Source organism: Anser cygnoides, chromosome 8 (assembly GCF_040182565.1).
Source record: "Anser cygnoides isolate HZ-2024a breed goose chromosome 8, Taihu_goose_T2T_genome, whole genome shotgun sequence".
NCBI classification, from domain to species: domain Eukaryota; kingdom Metazoa; phylum Chordata; class Aves; order Anseriformes; family Anatidae; genus Anser; species Anser cygnoides.
Window position 1 is genome coordinate 2,019,529 of NC_089880.1, and position 24,024 is coordinate 2,043,552.

Genomic DNA, 24,024 nt, shown 5'->3' on the forward strand with positions numbered 1-24,024 from the left:
CGGTGTAAGACTGGCTTATTAATTATCTTATAAAGATTGGAATATGTTTATAATTCAGCTATTGTGTAGCCTTAAGAATTTTTATATTAACTCTTTCAGAAAAGACAAGTGTGAAAGACAAGGCTATCACGTTAGAATTATTCCCATAACAAAGGAAAATAATATTGATTAAAAATTAATCTAACTCATAAGAAAAAAACTACATAAAAGAACTTGTTCTAACTTCGAAAAGACTGAATTATTTAAAAAAAAAGTTTTATTGCTTTAGAGCTTTTCTTTCAGATTATGTAATGCTATGGGAGATCAGTATGTATCTTAAGAAAAAAATCTTAGGTAGCCTTAAGCTTTCAGGAATATGTACGGCAACACATATCCTACTGTGACTTAGTGAAGCTGACAGTAATATATCTTGAGGTATTTAAGCTTCCTCCAGTAAGCGAAATAAGTACTTCCACATTCTTACTGCTGCTGGAGCAGGTATTGTCTTAAGGTTAAACCTTTTACATACTTCAGTGATCAGACAAGGGAATTTACTCTCTAACTTGCATACACATACTTAATTACAGAGGCTGTGACTTGCCTTATTTTATCCTTCATCTCAGGTTCATAGATACTTACTTGCTTCTCATTAGACTTACTGAAGTTGCTTGCACACTTAGAACAAGAGTCAAGTAGACTACATGGCTGAGTTTTGCTTAAAGACAGTGACAGCTATTGAAAGAGAAAAGGAGGCCTGTTATTTATTTTCAAAGTGTATTTTTCCAATGAAAGCTTGAACTTGGTGCAACAGCAATAAAAATGAAGGCTCTGTACAACAAATAGCACTATTAACTATTTTCCAGTTTTTCCAAAAAGCTGTACTTTGGATTCCAAGACTTTTTTTCCCCCCAAACGTAGTAGTAACTAGTCATATTTTTTTCCACCAAAAATGTGACTGCTTTACATTTGAGTGCAGTGCCAGTTACAAATACTTAATTTAGCTCCAGGATGAAGGATATTATCACATCAAGAGACAGTAGTTAGAGCATAGTCATTCTTAAACTAAAAAAGCTGGTGTTTACAAAGAGCACAGTTCTTAGCCCAAGCTGCATAATATTACATACAGTATGGAGAAGTGATCTGGTTTTAGTCCTATATTAGGCTTACTTATTCAAGAAAGGCATTTAATACTGGACCTTTACACAAATAAACAACTTCTTAAATAATGAAATAAAGCTCATCCTTACCTGCACTGAAACTGAATTAAAGGGCCAGCTATCTTGAGGAACAGGGATGACTGCCACTAAAAATCACTAAGGCCTTTGACTGCTTCATACCTAAAACATTTATAAATTAAACATCAGCAGATAAGCACTGAGCACAGTATTAAGGTGTTTTATGCACATCCCATTCTGTACAATTGTGAGGACAGATGAAAATCTAAGAAACAGCAGGGATGCAGATTGAAGGTATTACAGTGGTATGTCACATAGAGTGTCATGATCAAATTGTGGTCATTTAAGACTGGAGAGTTATGACTGATAGATACTACTAGAAAAAAATCCTTCTACAGCATACCCTTCTACCTTGTTACTAGCTATTACCTCAATTTCTGCAAATTTAACTAGTCTAATTTTTTGCTATGTAATCTTTACTTTAAAAAAAACTTTACTTAAAAATCTATGATCAATTCAACTTCTGTCCTGCAGTTACGACCCAGCTTTGCCTTCTTCGCGTACTTTCTGCAGTAGTTGGGGAGGTTTTAAGCACAAGTCTATAACTAAGTTCTTGTGGGCAGTAAAGATTCAAGACTTCATACACAACTGTTACTTGTTTCATTTGTCACAAAGCAGCTTCTTACTATGCAGGTTTCTTTTTTTTTTAAGCTGTTAGTACATTTTTGCTATCAGTACTTATTAATTTTAGTTATCTTATAAAATAGCATAGTCCACAGACTTACTTTCAAAGTTTGCCACAGCTTAACTTCAGTTTAATAGAAGTAAAATAATTACACTTTCAAAAACCGATGTTTATATTGCTGCTAAAGTATGTACATCCTTTTAAGTAATAACATCCTAAAAATCTTGGCTCCCAACATGGTTGGACTTTAATTAAAGTGTTGAACTAAAACATTCAAGATGCAAGTATGAGGTAACAAGGTATAAACAAAAACTAATTTAAATCTCATATTATAACCTATCAGTTCCAGGATAAAACTTTCCATAGTTTAAAAATTATCTATTAATGTGCAAATTCTGCTATGCCAAGGTATTAGTAAACTTCAATCGCAGCTCAGTTTATACACAACAGCAGCTTGGACTCAGTCACATTATTTGCAGTAGTGGTGGTTCCTCAAAACTACTGAGGATAACAATCTTTTGCAAGTATTTCACAAGTGAACAACGATTTTCACAGATTTGTATGATGTTGTGTTAGTTGATGTGGTGGCACAGTGAGTACTTTCATCCTGTTCAAGATCTGACAAAGTGCACAGAACAATCAAGCATGCAGAGTTGTTTTTGTTTCCATAACAGCACCCTGGAACTCCAGAAGTGCTTTTGGCCTCTGCCCGATCGCTCAGTTGTATGTTCATCCTTTGAGAAGCCCTGTCATAAAGTACCAACTAAAGGGCAAGAGTAAAAGAGCCATTCCTGAAATCTGGGTAAAGAAGGGTCTTTAAAAAAATGCTGCACATCCTTTTTATCAAACATGGTAGGCCACCTCTCATGGCAGGCATCAGTATTTCTGCTGGTGGAGAAGCTAAGAATCATTTGTATGGGAAATTTTCTTCCACAGTAACATTTTTAGGTTATTGAGTATCAAAGAATGCTCCATTTCCATCTGATTTGCTGTGACTTTAAGGGCAATACACAAATACAGTTGTTTTTCTAGTTCTTCATGGATATCCGAAGGAGCACCACGAAGCAGATAGTCTTTAAGTAGCTGACAGACTTTTGCTAAGTTTGGCTGAATAACTTCTGTGGTACATCTCATTTTACTTTGGTCACATACAGTTCTACAGTCTGTACCATAGACACAGTCCACGTCTGATTCACAAGGACGATCTTTAATAATTTCCTTCAAATTCATTTCTGGCACAATTTTCCTCATGTCCATCATTTTCAAATCATATTTATCATTGTATCCCAAGTTTTTGGCACTTGTATCACACATAAGAAAGTTTCCGTAAGGTCCATGGAAAACATCTTCCACAAATTCTAAAAGCCCTATAGCTATTTTTGCCTTTCTTGGCCATGATGGAGTAAACCACTGGTCCATGCTTCTTCTGAAGCCAGAAGGAATGAAAAGTTCTATAATCCATGGAAGACTGATTCCATAGAGAGAGGTATATTCAACTCTTTCGATCACATAAAGATCCCCACAAAAACCCATCAGCTTGGGAGTATGTTCTTTGTCCTGTAAGATCACCATTAACAGGAACTCATCTAGCTGCAGAAGTGCCCATGCAGACTTGGCTTCTGGCAAAGAAACTCTACCATCTTTGTTGCCATCAGCAAAAGATAAGATGAGATTCACCAGTTCTGAAAGATTTCCTTGTTCACCCAGCTTTGCCTAAAAGCAACAAACAAAAAAGATTAAGTGTAAGTTCATTAACTACCACCAATCCATCCATAATTCTCCCTCCTTTTAGTATGGTTGGGTATATTATGTTCTAGTTTTCATTGGTTATAGATGTTACAAGACTTGCTGCCAAGATGCCTGAGGAGCACTCTTGTTCTGTTTTCCAAAGCACCCAGCATACAATCTTCTGAAAGTACCAGTGTTCTTTGCATTTCAAAATGCAAGGATTAGAATTCAAACACTGATTTTTCTAAAGACTAGGCTGACCAATAACAGAGTAGCTTGGTAAACATTTGCTTAGAAAAAGTAAGTAGAATTCAGATGTTTAGATCAGGTTTCGTTTTCAGCTGATTAAGCCTTATAGGTGTAGATAAATTACACCACAAACTTAATTTCAGACAACTATACGAAATACTAAGACCTCTAGTACAAACCTCATACTATAAGTGCACTGAAATACTTAATTCTGTTATTGATACAGCCACCTCCATTGCATCAATATAAAGAAAAAAGCCATTGCTGGACTCAGAACCGTTGCATTTTCAATTATTAACAATGCACACAGAAACAATGTCACAGACATTTCTTAAGTTTTCCTAACACCTATTCTAAAAACCTGCTGCACATCCAATCCTAGAGACAAAGCCACTGTAATGTGTTAGCAACTATCATCAGCTTTTACATAACTTTATTATATGTGTGCACATTTGTACACATATACTCACTCAGCTAGAACAGCCTTATTTCTATCACCGGAGACATAGGTGTTATGTCAATAGCAGGAGAATTTTAGGACATAAAGCTCCAAATCAGTGTTGACACAGTATCAACATAATGACTTCATATTATAAAATTCTGGTGTAGCATTAGGCAACAGAAAAAATATATAGTTCAGTTAACACAGTAACACTTCCCAAACATGAACACTTTTCAAATTGTGCTGGTCTTTGGGGTTATTGCAACAAGTTTCAAAGTAGCAGAAGTATGTATATATTTTTTCTATACCAATGAAAGCTGTAGACATGCAAGATGCATACCTGCTTCCACCTGTTAAAAAGTAAGGAAAAAATTGTTAGTTACTTCTAACTTTTAGATAAGCACCTCTGGGACAAACTATTTTCGTGCTGATTATTTTTCCAACATTTAGTTGGACAAGGCTCATACAATAGGGCATTCTCTCCAGCTACAGAAAAATAAGCATGTCACAATAAAATGACCAGGCATATACTTACTTTAAAAAGACCATACACCATTTCTTTGAATTTCTCAACAGTGGTTCCTCTTGTTGGTTTGTCGAATAGAACTATTTCCTTCCTTGGTTCTGGATCAGTACCAAAATCAAATTGAGCAGCTTCTTCCATCTGGCATTTTATAACTCCTTGCAGATTTCCCCAGATTCCTAAATACATCTATGCAGGAAAAAGAGGTAAAGAGATAAGAACACTGTAGAAGTCCATCTAAATATCATCTGAACCCCAACCGCTGCTTCAGAAGTCAAGCAGCAGCACAGATTAGTACACTGAATCCTGCTCACAGACAGCGCACACAGTACATTCAAACAGTGGCAGCTTCAAATACAATACACTATTGCAGGGACTTAGGAGACACTACACTGTCAAAATATAAAGAGCTTGATAAACAGCATACTGGCATTACTATCTAGAGTTCAAGAAGCATTTGGACAACACTCTCAGACACATGGTTTGATTTTTTGGGTGGTCCTTTGGGGACCCAGGAGTTGGACTCCATGATCCTTGTGGGTCCCTTCCAACCCGGATACTCTATGATTCTGTATCTTTGCTTAGGTTAAGAGTCTGCTGATTCTGTTTGGGAAGCAGGATAGCAGAGAGATAGTATGCTGTGCAAGAGTATACGTAGGCATACTGTCAAAATGTGGAAGGATCTCATCACCTCCTTGGAAACTGGATTCTGTAACTGTGGAATTAAAGACTTCATGGAAGGTACAGGCTTACTGCTCTTTTAAACTACAGGGCTGTGAGGATTCAGTCAGAGGAAAACTTCTTTGCTTACTCTTCAGCTAGACACAAGTGATCCATATAACACAGTTACCAAAAATTCACCTGAATGCATTAATGGAACACTGAAATTATGCATGATGTGTATTCAAGGAAACAGAGCAACTAACTCCAACATATCTGTGCTATACTTGGGATTTGACTTGAAATTGCAGATTTAGGCAGCTACAGCAGCTTATCCAGAGGCCACTGCTATGGCTGATGCTTCTTGATTCTGAACGTATCTTGGTGTCTTCTCACCTATACAAGCACAGCCATTTCTACAACTGCACTGTCTGCTGGATCAGAAAAGTTGCTACAGCTTAATACCCTACAAACAAGAAAACCTGCAACTCCCTCTGAATAAAATCAGCTGCTTTAGCCGCCAGCTCATCCAAATCCCTGGGACTTGGGCCTACACAGCGGAAGGGGGCAGGCACCCGGACAGGCAGGAACCACATAGACTATCGCCACCTCCAGACACACTCAGATCACAGCAGAGCAGTTCCCAATCAATAAAGCATAGTCATGTTAAAGTACAAAGTGCGTAACAGGAGCAGAACTGCATTGCTCCTCATTGTGATGTAGCTTCTCCAGCAGGCAATCTGCAAAAGGGAAATGCTACATTATAATCTCTGCCCCTTCAGCCTCTCAGACACACAACCTGTGTGTCTTAAAATCAATAGCAGGAAGCTAGAGCAATGCCTCCACACAGAATCACTGAGATTTCAGTGGGAAATGATAAAGCTAAGTTAGATGGGTAAAGCCTTACCTGCTTATTGGGCTTTGTTGACAAACATTTTCCAAAATACAGTGTTTCTTTCGCACAAAGACTGCTACATGCTGACCCATCAATAACTCCAGTCTTGTATTTGTCACACTGAAACAAATATGGAGAAAAGTATTTAATACATTGACCAAGAAAGGAGGCAACAACCATATCTCTCCCAACATCTGACCCTTGAAAGAAGTTAAAAAAGGGGGAAAGGGAAATAAAAGAAAACTTTAATAACCCTACATCAAAACAACAGTAAGAAATAACTGTTTTTATCTGTAATTGAAGATTTAGTATTATTTCAACACAGTAGAATAGTAGCATTTGATTAATTTACACATGGCAGCGACTGAACTGGCTGTGAAATTAGTCAAGACAAACACTTCAGAAACAAGCTATGCTAAGTATACTTACTATTATTTTCCTACAGTCATGTCCTCTGCATAGTTCTGTGTAGGTAGAGTACTGGACATACATAACCCAGCTGCCAATAAATACTACTAACCAAGAGATGAAGAGATATTTCATCCGCATGTATGAGAAACGTACCTAGAGAACACAAAGAGAAAGTATTCTTTGTAATATATTCAAGCATTAGTCAGAATGATAGAAACAAACAGGAATTTCACATCCCCAGTGATAAAATAAACAGACTGCATTACATGGAACATCCACTTCTATCAGTGAACTGACAGGGAGGTCGGTTTGACTTACGTAAAAGGAAAGAAAATTAGGATATAAATAGAAGGAAGGATGACAGACCCTGAAAGGGCAAGCCATGCTTCAATAACAAATTTGATTAAAAATATTATAAACTGTCAAAGCTCAATTGTTTTTTTGTTGTTGTTGTTGTTTTTTTCCTCCTAAGATCAGTCACTTGTGTTCTGATTCCCGTAAAGCAAATTCAACAGACCAGGAATCTTGTCAGAAAATAATGTATTAAAGTATAAAACACTGATATACAACTGATACACACTGATATACAACCTATCAGGGATAGGTTGTAGGTGAACATCAGGGATAGGTTCCCTGTGCTGAAGTCTCCCATTCCTTCCTTGAAATGACATCATTTAATTATGTGAGTAAAATTCCTCTGCACTAGCCTTATCTTCAGTGGTCCTTCCCGTAACTGCAAGCAATGTTCCCATTTTGTTTCTGTGGCCTCACATTTCTGTTTTTCACTAGGGGAAGAGAAAGTATAAACTAAGAGTTAAGGGAGTGCTAAGTGCTTTGTAAAGGAGGGGGCAAGTCATGATTTTTTTAATTCCTCTGAGACTGGTGTGCTAAAAGTTTGATTTCCATACTTGAACTAGGATTAGAAAAAGAATTAGGAAGTCAGGATCAGCTTTAGCAACAGGATATAAGGAAAGTGCATGAGAGCAGCTATACTGGGTTAGTTTGAGATCCATTTCCATTGAGCCACCTGATCAACAACAGTTACAAATAGATGCTGTAGGAAGAGTGATAACATATATATCCCAAATACTTTCCCATTTTCCTCCTGAGGATCTTTCCAAGCCAGACGTGATTTTCTATATATAATAAGTATCAAATAATTTATCTTTTGTAAACTTACCCAGCCTCCCTTAAAATCTACGTAAGCTTTTAGCATCCACAACACTCTTTAGAAATCAGTTCCACTGATCTATCCATTTTTTCATGGGTCAGGGCCTGAACATCATTTTGCTTAAACCTGGCTTTGTTTGATACCCACTAGTTCATGTAACCATTCCATACTCAAGCTGTGCCAGGGGATGTTTAGATTAGACATTTGGAAGAATGTCTCCATGGAGAAGGTGGTCAAGCATTGGAATGGGCTGCCAAGTGGTCAAGTGCCCATCTCTGGAGATACTTAAGAGATGTGGATGTGGCACTAAGGGGCATGGTTTAATGATCAGAGTCTGTAGGTCAGGTTGATGGTTGGGACTTGATGATCTTGAAGGACATTTCCAACCTAAGTGATTCTATCTTTAGAAAAGGTTCTGAGAAAGGTAATAAGAATGAGCAGTTTTGTCACTACATTTATTTATATATATATACACACACATATATATAATATATGTATTGTTTATATATACACACACACACTTACGAGATGGGTAAACTTAGTAATTATATATGCATACACATACTAATTTCAGATGGCTCCATCCACATGGGAGAAAAAGCACTGTAATTCCAAGTTCTCAATTGCAGTGATTCCAAATTATTACAATTTGATAGTAGTTAACCTAAATCACAGTAAATATATGGCTTCAGCTTTTACATGCTTTATATTTTTGAAAAAAATACTGTCACTAAATAAAATACTTTTCTGCAAATACAGGAAGATCATTATTTTAGAACGCACAAAGATCCTTTGCCTAAAGTTTGCTATCTTTCATAAGCGTATGCTGGCAAGCTCCTCCTTTAGAGTTAGGAGCTGCCCCAACATCCTGAAGTCCACCTGTACTTTGTAAGCACGTTGCTGGCTGCCCCCTTGAGCAGAACAGAAACACATCCCTGCCTTGGGCACATCCTGCTTTCCGCCGAGCACCCACGGCCACCCCACAACCCAGCATCTTCAGCGGCAGCTCCTCTCCACAGGCTGAGCACACAGGGACATGGCAGGCTGGGCTGCGGGAAGGCCTGCGAGGTACCGCCACCTCCGAGAACACCTTGCAGCCATTACAAACCCCACACAGCAGAGAAAACTATAGGCTGCACCCTTAAGCCCGTCTGACTTGGCTCCCCCTGAAGAACTGAGCCATACTGCAATTGATGTCTGTTCATAACAGCAGAGCAAGCAGCAAGGACATTGCTGCCTACATTGGCAGAGACTATTCCTGCCACCATTGGAGAGGACCCTCCGTCACTCCAAGTGCATCAACAAGGGCACGGCCTTCTGCTAGGGCCCACCCAAACACCTGTACCCATGGCTGGTGGTCTGGGCAAGAACACAAAATCTTCAGGTTCACAACTGACTGAACTTGTGGTTACCATCTGAAGTTTCAGGCTTGCTTCTTTGGCTTCAAACATGTATTTCCTTTTCTAAATATGTAATTTATTTTTAAGGAAACTAAGATCAAAGAAGCAGTTCTAATCAGCTGAACGGTAGCTTGGTTTAATACCTAACTGAAAAAAACAGACTTTTTCAAACCATAACAAGTACAATCACCAGGTACCAGCGTTCCGCTCTCAACCTAGCATGGTTCCAACTCTTCCACTGTAACTTCCCTCACAACACACTTTCCACACAGGCACTCGCTCCATCTGAAGACTGAAGAGGAAGTGTACTTTGACTCCATGTAGCTCTGTAAGGAACATCAAGTCTCAAAGAGAAGCACGAATGCAAGCAACAGAAAAAAAAAAAACCTGCTAGGAAAATGATGCTATATGTCTTAGCCCCTAATTTTATATCCTATTATCATTCCAGTTTACGGCTTAGTGATTTAAAAAAGAAAAACAGATAATTATGAATCAAGGAGAAGGTGCATGTAAGGCATTTTAAAACTTTCAAATGGAAAAGAGCAATCCCAAACTCTAAAAGCAAGTGTATTTGAACTGTTGGAGAGTGTCCAGAGGAGGGCGACGAAGATGGTGAAGGGCCTAGAGGGGAAGACATATGAGGAGCGGCTGAGGTCACTGGGCCTGTTCAGCCTGGAGAAGAGGAGGCTGAGAGGGGACCTCATCGCAGTCTACAACTTCCTCACGAGGGGGAGTGGAGAGGCAGGTGACCTATTCTCCGTTATCACCAGTGACAGGACCAGTGAACGGTGTTAAGCCGAGGCAGGGGAAGTTTAGGCTGGACATCAGGAAGAGGTTCTTCGCCGAGAGGGTGGTCGCACACTGGAACAGGCTCCCCAGGGAAGGAGTCACTGCACCAAGCCTGTCTGAATTTAAGAAGAGATTGGACTGTGCACTTAGTCACATGGTCTAAACTTTTGGGCAGACCTGTGCGGTGCCAGGAGTTGGACTTGATGATCCTTATGGGTCCCTTCCAACTTGGGATATTCTATGATTCTATGATCGTTACTCCAATCCTAAAGGTACGACTCATTCTAAAAGAATGGATGAGAGCATTTTGGTTGTACTTTTAGAAAAGCAGGTATGCCCAAATGACCCCACGAAACAATGCTGCTAACATCAAAGGCCTCAGTCCAAGGAAATCTCAATTCTCACAAACCCATCCCACCCCGCAGGCAAAACCACCAAAAAGCCTGAAGTGAATAGCACAAGAAATTAACCCAACAAGCTACAAAGAAAAGCAAGAGCATGCCTGTAAGGCCTTCAGGCAGTTCTAGCATAAATATTGCTCTTGATGCTTTGTGTTACTCCGAAACACACAGTACCACAAAAATCCACATCAAATAATGTTTGTGGTTCCAAGATGCTAATGAATACATAAACACAATCTCTGCACAAAGGTAAACGTAGGTACAAAAAAGGGTGAACACTTCCTGAGGACAATCAGCAAATCAACACACCCAAGGCCTCAAAGGCAATGACTCATACCTAAATGTAGATCTCAAAGTCTCAGTCCACTGCCCTCATCACAATTTCATATTCCTCTCCTTCTACAACAGAAGAAAAATATTTTAATATACTCTTGATGTGATCTACTGAAGTTTGTTTAAATCTGCACATCCTTCACCTTGTTCAGCACAAGAATTCAAAGCTTCGGTTAAAAAAACAAAGCATCGCTACAGTTCATTTGGGAACAACCCTCAACTTCAGTCATCTTACTGAAGTAAATGAGAGTCATAACGTACTTATATAAAAGTCTAATGCAAGAGCCTTGATTTCTAAGTGGATTTTTTCCCCACAGGATCTTCTACACGCACTTGTCCACTTTATATACTAAGCCATGATTATGCACATTTCAGCTGAAAAGTCACATGATGATCTGGTCATACAGCCACAAGAACTTCACTGACAGGTAAACAGGTCAGAAACTGTGTCAAATTCTAAATTTTTCTGCTTTTAAAAACTGGAACTAAAACAGAACGATCACATCTTTGGACCTGCCGAGGCTGCAATTTCACTACATAAACTGCCCAGTACTGCTTCCTTGCATCTCCATACTGAAGACAACAGTTGTCATAATGACACCCAACAAACTGTGAGTCTACACCACAGATGAAAACAGGGAGTTGATCTGATTCACAGTACAACCCTGCAAATAGTTGTGTCAGCACAGTTGTGGGACAGCACATCATGGGAAAAAAAAAATATCCTGAATATCCAGAAATATCCTGATCTAATTTTGATAACAACCTTTTAAAACTGTGGCCTTATTTTGAAGTTTTGCTCCTCCACTGCCAGTGCTACAAGCGAAGCCTGTTTAAAGGCAAAAAACTGCAAACATTACTTGTCATTCACGCTTTAGATTGCTGAAGAGAGTAAATTAATATTCCTTTCTGTAACATCCATAGCACGTTCATGTATCAAAAAGTCACTTGAAAAAAAATTGTACCCACCCACAGTAAATCATATTTATAGAATCCTTGGTCTTCTCTAAACATCCACAAGTAAGACTGAATATTATTGTTTATCATTAAATAACTTAAAGGTTTTGTTTATCCTGTCTAAGATGTGCTACCAGGATTTCAAATTAAAAAATTGATTATGGTAGGGTAGATGTCTGATAGTTTAATGGAACTATACACATCTTTAATATAAACATAGATTAAGAGGAACGTGCAATAAGAGTATCCAAACACACACTTAGTACCCACGTTTTTTTGATGTTTAACTAGAGAAGGAAACAGATGGAGAAAAACTGCTTTAGAGAAAGCTTCAATCTACACTTAGGAAAGAGCTGTAGAGAACCACCGGATTGTCATACTAGACTACACTGATCATTTACAAGTACTTGTAAAAACATGACAAACCACCAATGCCATTTCCTCTTGGAAGAGCTAAACAAAGGGCAGACCCACAACACCCAGAGGTGATCCAGCCGGACAGCTGCAGCCCTGCCCCTCAAAGTGAATCCCTGTGCCTTTGCACACACTCACTTGACTCTATCCTAAAACTACCTGGTTAAAAAAAAAAAACTTTTTTTTCTGGTGATGCATCTTGACCAGAAAGTCCCTTCAACCAGTTCTTCTTTTAAGGTATTTCACTGGGAGTGTTTTAGAAAGAAACAATTTAAACCCTTTTCCTCAGAGCCACAAAGACCTAGTTGGAGTAACATGTAATTTCCTGTAAGGCTTGTTATCCATAATATGGAAGGAGTACAAAAGGAGACCAACAATAATGGTGTGTGGTTTACAGCACATTTAGAAACTGCTTAGAAAACCTAGGAGGAAACGGGCTGGTGAACACAGAACAGACAAAAACAAAACTGGAGGCACAGGGCTGGGGAACATCAAAAGAAAAATGCTTTATATAAGCCTTTCCCTTTGGAAGAACACTACTAAAATGAAAGAATGGCAAGATTTTAATGTTATTTCCTAGTCTAAAAATACCACATCTACAAGGTTATAACATTAAGAAACACAAGCTTTCTTGCAAACCATGCTACTTCGGTAGACGGATGAGGAGCAGTAGGAATCATCTGAGACGTGAACCAGCAGTAAATGAGAACTGATACTTTACCCATCGGTTCAGAAATAACTTTCCCCATATAGAAGAGATCTGAGTTCATGCTCAGCTGGAGCTTGTCTATGTTTTCTTCCTGTCCATTTTCCATATTTAGTCATTTATAATTTTCACCTATTAGTTTTTTCTTTTCAGTATCCACCCCAGGGTGTTTGCTTAGCCAGTCCTCTCAAGCCACAAGTCATCTGCTATTCTCTTTCTTCCAGTCATTTCCAGTCTGTTTCCATCCCCTCTGACTCTGCAAAGCTGGCCTCGGCTCCAGTCTTCCTCCACTGTCTGTCATCCTTTCTCAGGCAGCAGTTCCCAGAACCACTCAGGGCCCCATCTGCTTCTTCAGTTTTCCCAGCACAACTTTCGTGCTGAAGAACCCCTGCCCTCAGCTACTGCCCACCTCCAGAATTCACTCGTCACCCACAAGCATCTTTCCTTCACAGCTTGGGGAAGCCAGCAGATACAGTGTGGCAAATCAGTAGGAGCATGTCTTGCTCCCTGTTCTCACCTCTAGTACCAAAAGAAAGCTGTGAGCAGGGCAGATGGATTCTCTGCAGAGCTTATTCTTTGCACTCATGCATGCTGTTTCAATACACAAAATAAATGAAAAACAGCAACCAACACCTATTCTTCCCCAGCAGGGCTGTCCCAGGCAGGCCAGGTTACCAGCCTTGAGCCAGTCAGTCCTCCAGCAGAGGTCTCTTGGAGCACAGTTTTTAACTGAGAGGTGTATGAGACCAGGAGAGCCAAAGCATTTAAGGTACAGCATGGATGGATTGCCTGGTCTGGCTGTGTTGTAAGCACACAAACACGTTTTTCTCAGACTGTCTTCAGAACACAATGTGTTTTTTTGGTGGTGGTTGTGGTTTTTTTCCACCTTCCCACTTACTACTGGTTGAAGAGCAAACAATACATTAACAGTTTTAGCACTTACAAATAAACATGACGTTATAGTCATTCGGGTTTAATGTCTCCTGTAATAATTTACTTATTTTCATTTGTTCTTATACCCCATAGAAAATACACTTTCATAACCTAGAGCTTAACTTCTTTTTAGTGGCTTCAGCATGGCAATAATACCAATAAGTGCTCTGTAGAGCAGTTCCTGTTAATATCTAGGTGAGTCATTCATCTATTTTTACGTTGGCCCAATGTTTCTCTAACTCAATACAGCATCAAACGGAAAGAATAACCTTCACCTCTGCAAGCACAATGAGAAACAGCAACATCAGAGGAGGAATACAAAAGCTATTTGTAATTAAAGCACAGTATTTTGAGAAAATCAGATTATATTCAGTTACTGTTAACTGTTCAATGAAGGCATGGTCATTAGTTTTTGTACTCACCTTTTTGTTAGGATTAAGTTTTATTCAGTTGAGCAAACAGCTGCCCATTATTCCCATTTCCACCATTTTGCCCAAATCCTCTGCCAAAGGTTACCAGCACAGACCAGAGTCCGTAGAAGCAAACACACTTAGATCTAGTACTCTGGGGGTCAGGCTCTGCATGAAAACTGATTTGCACTGCAAGCTTGCAATAGTCAAATAATGAGGTGGGGTAGCTAAGGTACGGGCAGCATGCTTACCCTGCCACCTTTGCTGTAGGTACATACGTACAGCAAACTAATGGAGCACGGGGCTGGAGGAGCACCCTAAGCCACCCCAGCACAACGCCCCTGAGCTCAGTTGCGAGACCCGTTATGCCTCAGGATGTGCCAGGCTGAGGTGAGGATGGCTGCACTGGGAAGGGCTGGCTCAAACCACCCCCAGCTTCTTTCATGCACATTGTCACAAAGCTGACTTGAATTATATTTTCCATCTAAATATGTATCACCAGTGCAGTGCTGTGAACCTAATCTCATACAGAGTTTCATCATGTATTTCATGAAATAAACAAACAACCCAAACACACAACCACTATGCACACACAACTCCCATCCAAACATCGCATCTGAAAAGGAAGCAGGTTTTAAAATAGCACAGTGTTCTACCTAGGTCTGCTGCCAGCACGCACGCACACAAAAAAGGATCTTGTTTGGACTTTCAGGTAAGTCAATCTCCTTCCTACCCAAATTCCCACTCTCCTCAGGCTACAGCCGCTGCGATGCAGCACTACAGGCAGCAAGAGAGAACATCAGTCTCCTATGCTCCATCCAGCACTCAGCCCGCAGCAGATGGAAAGGCTGACAGATGGCATACTGACAATTCCTTCATGTAAGAGCTTTCTCCAGAAATGTTTTTAAAGTTAGCAGCCCAACCAGTACAAGCATCGTAGATTTGGAAGTCAATAGCAAAGCTGGATGCCTTCTCTCTCTCATGTACTTTAATTTTAGTGTCTTTCATTTAGGAAGTTATGTTTCTTCAAATTATTTTTTTTAATCCTAGCAGAAATCATCTCATATCTTAACATACCCTGTACATATTTTTGAAGGAAACACTTTCCCTCCAAGTCCCATTCTTCTAGGTACTATTTCATTAATAATGTAAATAACAGCACTGGTTAAAAATAAACCAAAAAATATTTTCAATCCAAGTGGCATAATTTAATTCACTTAAAACACCCATGTTCATGGCTTTCCCCTTTTACCCTCAAAAGGGCAGGCTGCAACACTAAGGCAGGACCAACTTTGCAAATATTTAAGAGAAGAAAAAAAACACCAAGTCAACACAAACTGTATTCAATTATAGCATTTCCTACTTTCTTCCTGTTCAAGGCTACTATCTATAAACAAACTGCAACCAGAATGTCTATTCTTGCAACATAAAAGAACCCAACTTACATCTCAGCCATGCTAAAAGTCATACGCCAATGAAGTATGTGAATGACTGTCAATACTTACAATTACACTGATAAAGGTTAAATGTTAGATTTATTTAGCTTCCTTGGGGTAGCGTATAGAGGACCTACTTCATCCAGTCCAAGTCCATGTTCACCCCATATTGTATTCTACATTGCCTTTAAGTTCTGTTATTCAAGTCAGGCAAAGAGGATGATAAAGTGAAACCATGGCCCCCACCATTTCTTTCCAAAATCCATGTGCACAACAAGTTATTAAGAAACAAAGTGTCTTTGTGGACACCACTATCCCCTAAGGAAGGCTAAGTCTTCCGCTGATAACTCCTTTTATTCCAGTGTTGTGCTCCATCTGTAACTCATTATTCTAACACGAAGTTCAAGGAGGAAGATTCATGTCTTAGTGGAATTCTCCCACAAGGGAGAGATCATCACTTGATGTAGAGAAAAGCCAGAAGCAGCTCTGAGAGGTGTGAGCTGTTCTGCTTATCTCAGAGCCTACTTTCACCTCCCCTTTGGTGTCAGCACCCAGCATCCTCACTGAAAAGACTCAGGACCACTGCTTGGTAGTGTTCAGATGAAACAGCTTCACCAATGGCCACTTTTCATGTAGGATGGGGAGGGGACCGAACCTTTTTACTCCTTCCAAATGGGAAAGCCCAACTTACCTAAGGATCATTTCCCTGTTCCCATCATATTGCACATTTCACTTAAACAAAAACAAAACAAACAAAAACAGAAAACACACACACAATCTTACTTCAGCTTTTGCCTGCAGGATGGATATTGCCCTGAAACAAATTAATCAAACCAAGGCAGAAGCTATTGCAAGACACCTCCTTTCTTCTGCATCAGATGTTCTGGCAACTCCAAGTGCTTTTTCTTAAAAGCAATTTTTAGTTTTGTTTGTTCAAAGAAGTATGATTTAAGAAAAAGTGTCATAATCTGAAATACATTCCACATTTTGATCCCCAACACCACACATAAAAATGATCTATGATAAAAATTGCATCAGCACATTGTTTCTGGATATGTTTACTTCAAATCACCAGCATGTCTGCTAGGGTTTTCTAGCTCACACAAGTCCAAATCTGTATCTTTAACTCCATCACACACACTTTCAGAGGTTCAAAGTAACATGACAACTTTTATTATGTGAAATTCTACCCATGAACATGAAGGGGTACCAACCATAATGATAGGCAATTTTCAGTAATTCAATCAACATCTGTGAGAAACAGAAGCTCATAAGACTTTAGAAAAAAGCATGAGTCACAAATTATTATGAACAAGCAACCACAAGAAGGACACAGATGTGATTTACAGATACTAAATGAAAATATATGAAAGATTATTGTTCCACAGCTGTAGTCAGTCTGGAAAATCAGTCTGCATAGAACAGCATGCTTGGGGCCAAGTTTGAGTACGAAAAAGAGTATTTGTTTTTTCCAAATCGATTTTTTTTTTTTTTAGAAGTGAACCTTTCATAACTATTTAATTACCCAGTGCTTAATAAAACATTGCAGAACTCCTACAGGAAAAACTAAAAATGATTTTTATCACTTTCTCATTTCTACAGACAATTCTGACAATGGTCTTCTTAAAGCCCGTTACAAGACTCTTCTCTATTTTTTTTTCTTTTATTAATAGGATTACCAAAAAAATCTAATAAAATGATTTTCTTTGTTCTGCCCCCTCCTGGAATAATAGGAAGTTCCAATGAATCAGGAATCATAGCAAGTAAGTGCTAATGATTATCTTTCATCTACCTGAAAGAAAAGATGTAGTGATTTCCTTTAGGGAGTGAGCTTTTTCTTTTTTAGCTATTTCTAGTAACCCTAATATTGTAGAACAGAAATACTACAAAACACAGTACCACTGGTAAAATCTAAAAAAGAACATTTGAAATAAATAATCAATTTTAGGCAAAGCTGTTTCATTTATAAAAAAGAATACTTAGAAACCAACATTTTCTGGGACAACTGCCTTCCTCGAAGTTTCTTGCTGACTGCTTCCATGCATGTTTACAACACTAAACTTTAAACCAAAGGGCTATTTAAAGCAACTTCTCATTAAATGCATACCATTTAGTACAATCTCAGAGACTAGCAGTGGTCTGCAAGCCTCAGGACCACTGCTGAGCATTGACCATATTCATAGCACAGGAAATAATACGGTATTATCTGCATTTATCCAAATTTGTCCTCCTTCTCACGAAGACAGAGAAAATGCCTTTGGGACAGAAAATCCACCCCAGATGCCATCCGAATACATCATACACTTGGCATGAAGTTCTGGAGAAGCTGTATTTATTCTGGGCTCAGCACTGTGCCAATGCATACTTGTGTGGCTCTTGACCTGAGGGACTCACGTCTTGCCAGTTCAGAGCGCGGACACGAGCGCACACCTGCTTGCAGGAGACCACAAGGTTCTGCTTGCTGTGATTCAGGGGGCATTACTTTAATCTGGACCTCCTTATGAAGGTCAGCAAAAGGTCTGATCATTGTTTTGTTCTTCCCATGAACTCTCCCTACCAAATTTCCATTTTAAAATCAGTCTAGGAGTCTAGACTCATTTAGCCCACTTCACCAAGAAGCGTCAGACCTGACATGCTGTATGAAGCAACAGGGACACAGCCTTATTGAGCCTGCTTAGCTCACGTGTGCTCGTACATCCCGAGCGCACCAGGCTCCCTGCATGCACGCTCGGCAGATTGTTTGAGCACAGTTCTGAGTATGAAGTCCCAGGCAGCAGTTTGGGAGCGCTACTTATAAACAAGCTTCATTTGGAATTCTGACAAAATGCTAGAAAACTTTTAATAAGTAATATATTCAGGGCACCAGAATGACTGACAGTTCTGAAGTGATAAAAAAGCTCAAAACTAGGAAATATAATTTCTCTATTCTGCTCCATTCTTCCAACAAGACTTTAAACACAAGCCAGGGAACACAAGGAAGAAGGAAAGCACTTGTAAAGGATACTTAAAAGGATATTATGGTATCAACTTCATCCATCATTTGTACATTCCACTAAGTCATACGCATTGAATAATAATTAGACATTCATTCCCTGGAACAGAACTGGAAACCACTTCTGGCAAAATTCAAGCCTGGATGCACTCCAAAGCATATGGAGAGTAGCAGATCAAAATGCAACATAACTATTTGCCAATTTTTTGATAAGCGTACTTTTTATTTTAAACATTCTTACGGGTAAGGGATATAAAAGTGTTCATTAGTTTTACACTATAGAGAGTTTCATTTTCCAAAGTATTTCACATAACCATAGTCTAAGTAATCCTCTCCAAATCGCCAAGTCGCTCAGTCAGTTTGTTCTACATTAGCAACAGGAAAGAACAGATAAAAATCGTAAGCTGATCATGCTAGAAACGCTGGTTTGTTCTCTGTTGAGGTTGATTTATGGATCATAGGATGCACTTCAGGGAGGCTGACATGATCTCTGAAAATATTAGCTCACGCTGTCGTGGATGCCATGCCCTGGGCACATTCGCATTTTTAAGAGCATACAATGCACACTTAAGATTATGCTATTGCCTCAAATTACTTGTATCCTGAATAATCAAATAGGACATATCGTTTGAAATTCAAAAGGGATAACAAGACAGAAAGCAGGATGCTCCCCCTTAAAAGGTTAAGCAACAACAACAATGAAAAAAAATTAAAAGCTTAGACAAAATGATGATGATACATTATGTGGGGCTTGAAAACTTGTTCATTCTTTAGTCCTTCAAAGACAGTGTCTTTTACATTACTGAAGTCCACAGGATGTCCCTAATGATCTGCAAACTTGGTCCAGAACCTCTAGTGGCCAGAAAGCTTTCAAGCCTGGAAGAGTCCTTTACATGATTATTGACATGCGCAATACTGCTGCCTTGCCCTCAGCCTCATAACCCAATTATTAACTACAACTATCAGAAAGAACTTCAGGACAATTTCATGAATTTGGGATACTAGCCTCTCCTTGCAAAACCTAAATCACAGCTGTAGAAAAGTGTTAAGTCACCCAATTGTAAGATTCGATAAATTTGTTTTTGGTTTGGTTTTTGACAGTATTTAGTATTGTTGAGATGTTTGTCAGATTTGGAATTTTTTGTTTTGTTTCACTATTACAAGCCTTATTTACAAGCCTTACAGTCTAAGCAGCGGAAATTTTTTTTATTTCATAGTTGCTACTGTTTTGTGTTGAAACTTCAGCACTGTTTCTGTGGATCTCTAACCTCTAAGTTTTGAACTGAAGCAAGATGTCCAGAAGTTTGCCCAGCTCATTTTTATATGAGCTGATGATAATTGGCAGCACATTGCCCTTCACTAGAAAGATCAAATGATTACCTGTGGTCTTGCATTCTGCATGCAAGTTAAAGAACATGTCAAATACTGACAACAATAAATAATAACAGCACATTTGGCATAAGAGCATCAGTTGCAAACCAGCTCATAGCATCCCGCTTGTACTGCAGCAGGAAAGCTAGAGGAGGTACTAAATTCTTTGTTGCAGAACTTCATGTTCTATCAACTCACTTCACAACACAGTTTTCAAAAAGAATGGAACACCAGCCAATAATATTTGGAAGACAGTCAGCAATGCTTTCCATTGTACAGTCATCTTCCCTGGTGTGCTACATTAAATATTGCATAGCAACACCGCACAAGTCGTAGAACTCCCCTCTCACTCATAGCTACAACTCAGAAAGTCTAGCATTTAGTTAGGGAGCGTTGGCCTCTCTGGAGACAAAAATCTCCATATAGCACTCAGTGAGTAATTAGTAGAGTTGAACCATGAATACATTTGTCACGTACCAACAGTAGCATGCTGTCACAAGTCAATATATTGATAGCTTGCTGCCATTCTGCGGATGCTTCAATTACCAACACGCATTCACTGTGTAACACAGAAAAATAAGTTAACGTTCACAAAGCTCTCACTATCTCTCTCAAAACAAGTGTGTAGAATACTCTAGTAGTTTCCAGGGTGAGAAAGCACAAGCAAAAATATTTTTAAAATTTGCAACAGAAACAAGTATTTAACTTCTTTGACTTTTCTAATATATGACCTGGCTGTTTCTTAAGAGATTTTAAAATCACATATTTTGCTGAAAAGGCCTTAAAGTAAATGCTGCGACGAACGGAGAAAAAGTTATCCAACATCAGCACACAATGATCAGAGACAGACTTATCATCAAGGCAAAGAAGACAGACAATTTACGGAAACCTAGTTTGAAAGGTAGCACACATACTGTGTATTCATTTTTATTTGTCCCAGAGACTTTCTCCTACGGGAATCCGAATGCTGCACAAATATCCGCTCTGGTAAAGAGTTCAAGGAGAATATTTTCTGGTCTGAAAATCAAGTGATATTTGACCTAGATTTGCTTATACATACCATAAAACAAATGCCAAAGAGGATAAGGTTATACCTGTGTTTGTACACTTCTGTTTGGATTTTAGATCCCATTTTAGGCAGGTCCAAAAACAGAATGGGATCAGAAAAGTTCCAGATGAGAAGGAATTAACACATTAGAGACTTTAAGAATCATCAGGATGAAGTTCAATTTTTTAATCCAACAATCAGAAAACATTTAATAAGATAGCAATAGATGACAGCCGTAAGTAGCATATAAGCAAATATTGTATTAATCCCCACCAACTCAAACACTCATTTTAACTATAATTGAATTTAAGACCTGAGGAAATGGCTTGAAGCTGGGACAGGGGAGGGTCAGGCTGGGTGTTAGGAAAAGGTTCTTCACCGAGAGGGTGGTCAGGCACTGGGACAGGCTCCCCAGGGCAGGGGGCACGGCACCGAGCTGGTGGAGTTCAAGGAGCATTTGGACAACACTCAGACATACGGTCTGATTTTTGGGCGGCCCTTTGGCATCCCAGGAGTTGGACCTTGCGGGTCCCTTCCAACTTGGATATTCTACGACTGTACGCTTACGAATTAAAACGCAATGCAACAGATAAAAAGAAACCCCGAGGACCACCTGGACACACCACAAGGCCATAGCGGGCAACACCTCGGAGCAGAACTTGGGGCTGCACGCTAACCACGGCCCCGGCAGCCACAACCCGCGGCCGCACACGGAGCTGCGGTACCCCACGCGCGGACCGGGCCGTGTGGGAGAGCACGGCCAGCAGCCTGCCCCCAGGCGCCGTGCCCACTGCACCGATCCGCCGGGGGCGAGCAGGAAAACGGGGGCGGCTGCCCAGGCGGCTCGGGGAGCCGGGCGGCCGCGTGTCCCGGCCCGCAGCCCCTGGGGCGGCCCAGGAGGCCCGGCCCGGCCCGGCCCGGCGGGCAGCAGAAAGGGGCGGCGGAGGTGCCGTGGCCCCGAGCCCGGCTCGCACCTGTTCCCGCGCTGCCTAGGGGCCCGGCCACCTCTCGGCCCCGGCCGGCCGGGCCGGGCGACGCAAGGAGCGCTGCGGTGGGCGCCCGCCCGGGAGGGAACGGCAGGCTGCCGGCACCGGCCGCCCCGCACCCGCGGCCTCGCCGCCGGCCTACCTGCGCGTAGTGGGGCTGCCGGAGCCAGGCCCCCGGGAAGAGCCGCCTCGCCATGGCAATGGCACATCCCCGCAGCGGAGCGCACCGCAGCGCTTCCCCGCCAGCCCGGCCTGCCGGCGGAGCCGCGCCGCCGGCCCGGCCGCGAGCAGCGGGAGGAGCGCGGCACAGCACCGCCGGCCGCCAAGCGGCAGCCGCTGTCAGGCGCCGTGCGCGAAGGGCGGGCGGCTGCTGCCGGCTGGCGGGGGAAGGCGGTGGCCTGAGGGAGCGGGGCGGGGCGCGGGGCGGCACCGCCGCTGCCTCCGTTCCCGGTACGCGGCCGCAGACGGGGGCACGGCGGCGAGGTGTGGGGACGGGGACGGGGGCAGAACTACGGAGGAGCCTGTTAATGAATAACGTGTCCCGGTCACGGCAGGCAGCCCGCCGCCCGTCACCGACCGGCCGTTAGAGCCAGCGGCGGGGCTGCTGCAGCCCCGGCTGAGCATTTCCCTCATGGTGCGGGGGAGAGGCTGGCCCAGCGATCCCCGCAGCCCCCGGCCTCCTGCCCCTGCCCGCCAGCTGCCCCACGCTGGCCCCACACAGGACCTGAAGTCCCAACCAGCACGCTCTGGACAGCAGGTGCGCACCTCCATGTCCTTCCAGCACTCCTGCAGCACTGACAGTGTTCAACAGCAGGTTTACTGCTGGAAGGAAAATAAAAATGTGTGTTTGTGACCACCTTTGTCATGGCAGCTGCCTCTGGTAGCACCCATAAGCACCACTGGACTAGGCCACACCGTTAGGTAACCGGTGTCACGCTCGCCACCCAGGGCATGAGGGAGCGACTTGGGCCTTGCTGAGTGTCTTCATGTGGCGGTGGTCCTCAGCACTGCTCCTCCTCGCTCCTTGGCCATTTGTTCAGAGAGACAAGTAGCCACAGAGTGGTGTAGCATTAACGCTTGAGGGACATCAGGTCTTACAAGTGGGACAGAATAACCCATCACTTCTTTGCCATGCGGTCTCCCAAGGCTTCACATGTTGTGGGAAGTCCAAGTCCAACTGAATTAGTGGGAACATTGCTAACTTCAAGTGAAATTGTCCTTTGTTACGTAGCATTTAATTTTGTTCTGTCTCCATGCATAAATAACTGGTTAGTTTTTTAACACCATGTCTTTAGTAGATTCAGAAGCTGGCAGACTCCAGCTCTGATGCTTTTTGGCTGTGGGACATTAGGCAAAAGGATAATGACACAGTGTGGGGATAAAAATAATGAAATGACCATAACATGCTGTGGCCTTTTTCGTTTTGTACGTGTACCAAAAAATCTGCTTTGATTAAAAGAAAGGTTACAAAAATGCTAGTGTAAGAATAAGTTAACGATTTGCTGGCAAGGAAAGATGTGTATCTGGAAACCAAATGTTAGGAGGTCATAAAGTATTAAAAGTCTTCAGAATTTAAAGGGAGTCGTACTTCAAGATTTAAGAACACTCCATGACCGCTTTTTGAATAATATAATCACTGCCAGACTCACTCTGAAGTATAAATCTGAAAATTAATTAGTAAGATTTGGCAGTCCTGTAAAAGCAATCCTGGCTTTAATAACAGGCAGTGACTCTCACAGTCAGGGTGTTTTTTTTCTCTTCCTATTCAGGCAGGCCCAGATGGCTGTGCTTTCTGCATCACCTCCCTCTACAGTTCAGTGGTTTGCACAAGCTCAGGTAGATTATGGGCATGCAACGGAAAGGCAACACAAGAGAAAACTACAGAGCAGATATTTAAACGTTTTGCTGAATAATCTCAAGCAGTTACTTC

The 24,024-nt window shown here is 41.2% G+C and overlaps 1 protein-coding gene across 3 annotated transcripts; it reads right to left on the bottom strand.

Annotated features, from left to right (window-relative positions):
• Nucleotides 1-1,947: 1,947 nt before the first annotated feature.
• Nucleotides 1,948-22,445, bottom strand: DIPK1A (divergent protein kinase domain 1A). Of its 3 annotated transcripts, XM_048067086.2 has the most exons (6): nt 22,237-22,372; nt 20,538-20,619; nt 6,766-6,900; nt 6,349-6,456; nt 4,794-4,970; nt 1,948-3,552 (listed from the first exon to the last, which is right to left on the bottom strand). In XM_048067086.2, the coding sequence occupies exons 2-6, from the start codon at nt 20,547-20,549 to the stop codon at nt 2,740-2,742; spliced, it is 1,245 nt and encodes a 414-aa protein (XP_047923043.1). In that variant the 5' UTR covers nt 20,550-20,619; nt 22,237-22,372; the 3' UTR covers nt 1,948-2,739. The 3 variants fall into 3 exon arrangements, with proteins under 3 accessions (XP_047923043.1, XP_047923042.1, XP_013042132.1); XM_048067085.2 differs by lacking the exon at nt 20,538-20,619 and having other exon boundaries at nt 22,237-22,445; XM_013186678.3 differs by lacking the exons at nt 20,538-20,619; nt 22,237-22,372 and adding an exon at nt 10,846-15,228.
• Nucleotides 22,446-24,024: the final 1,579 nt, after the last annotated feature.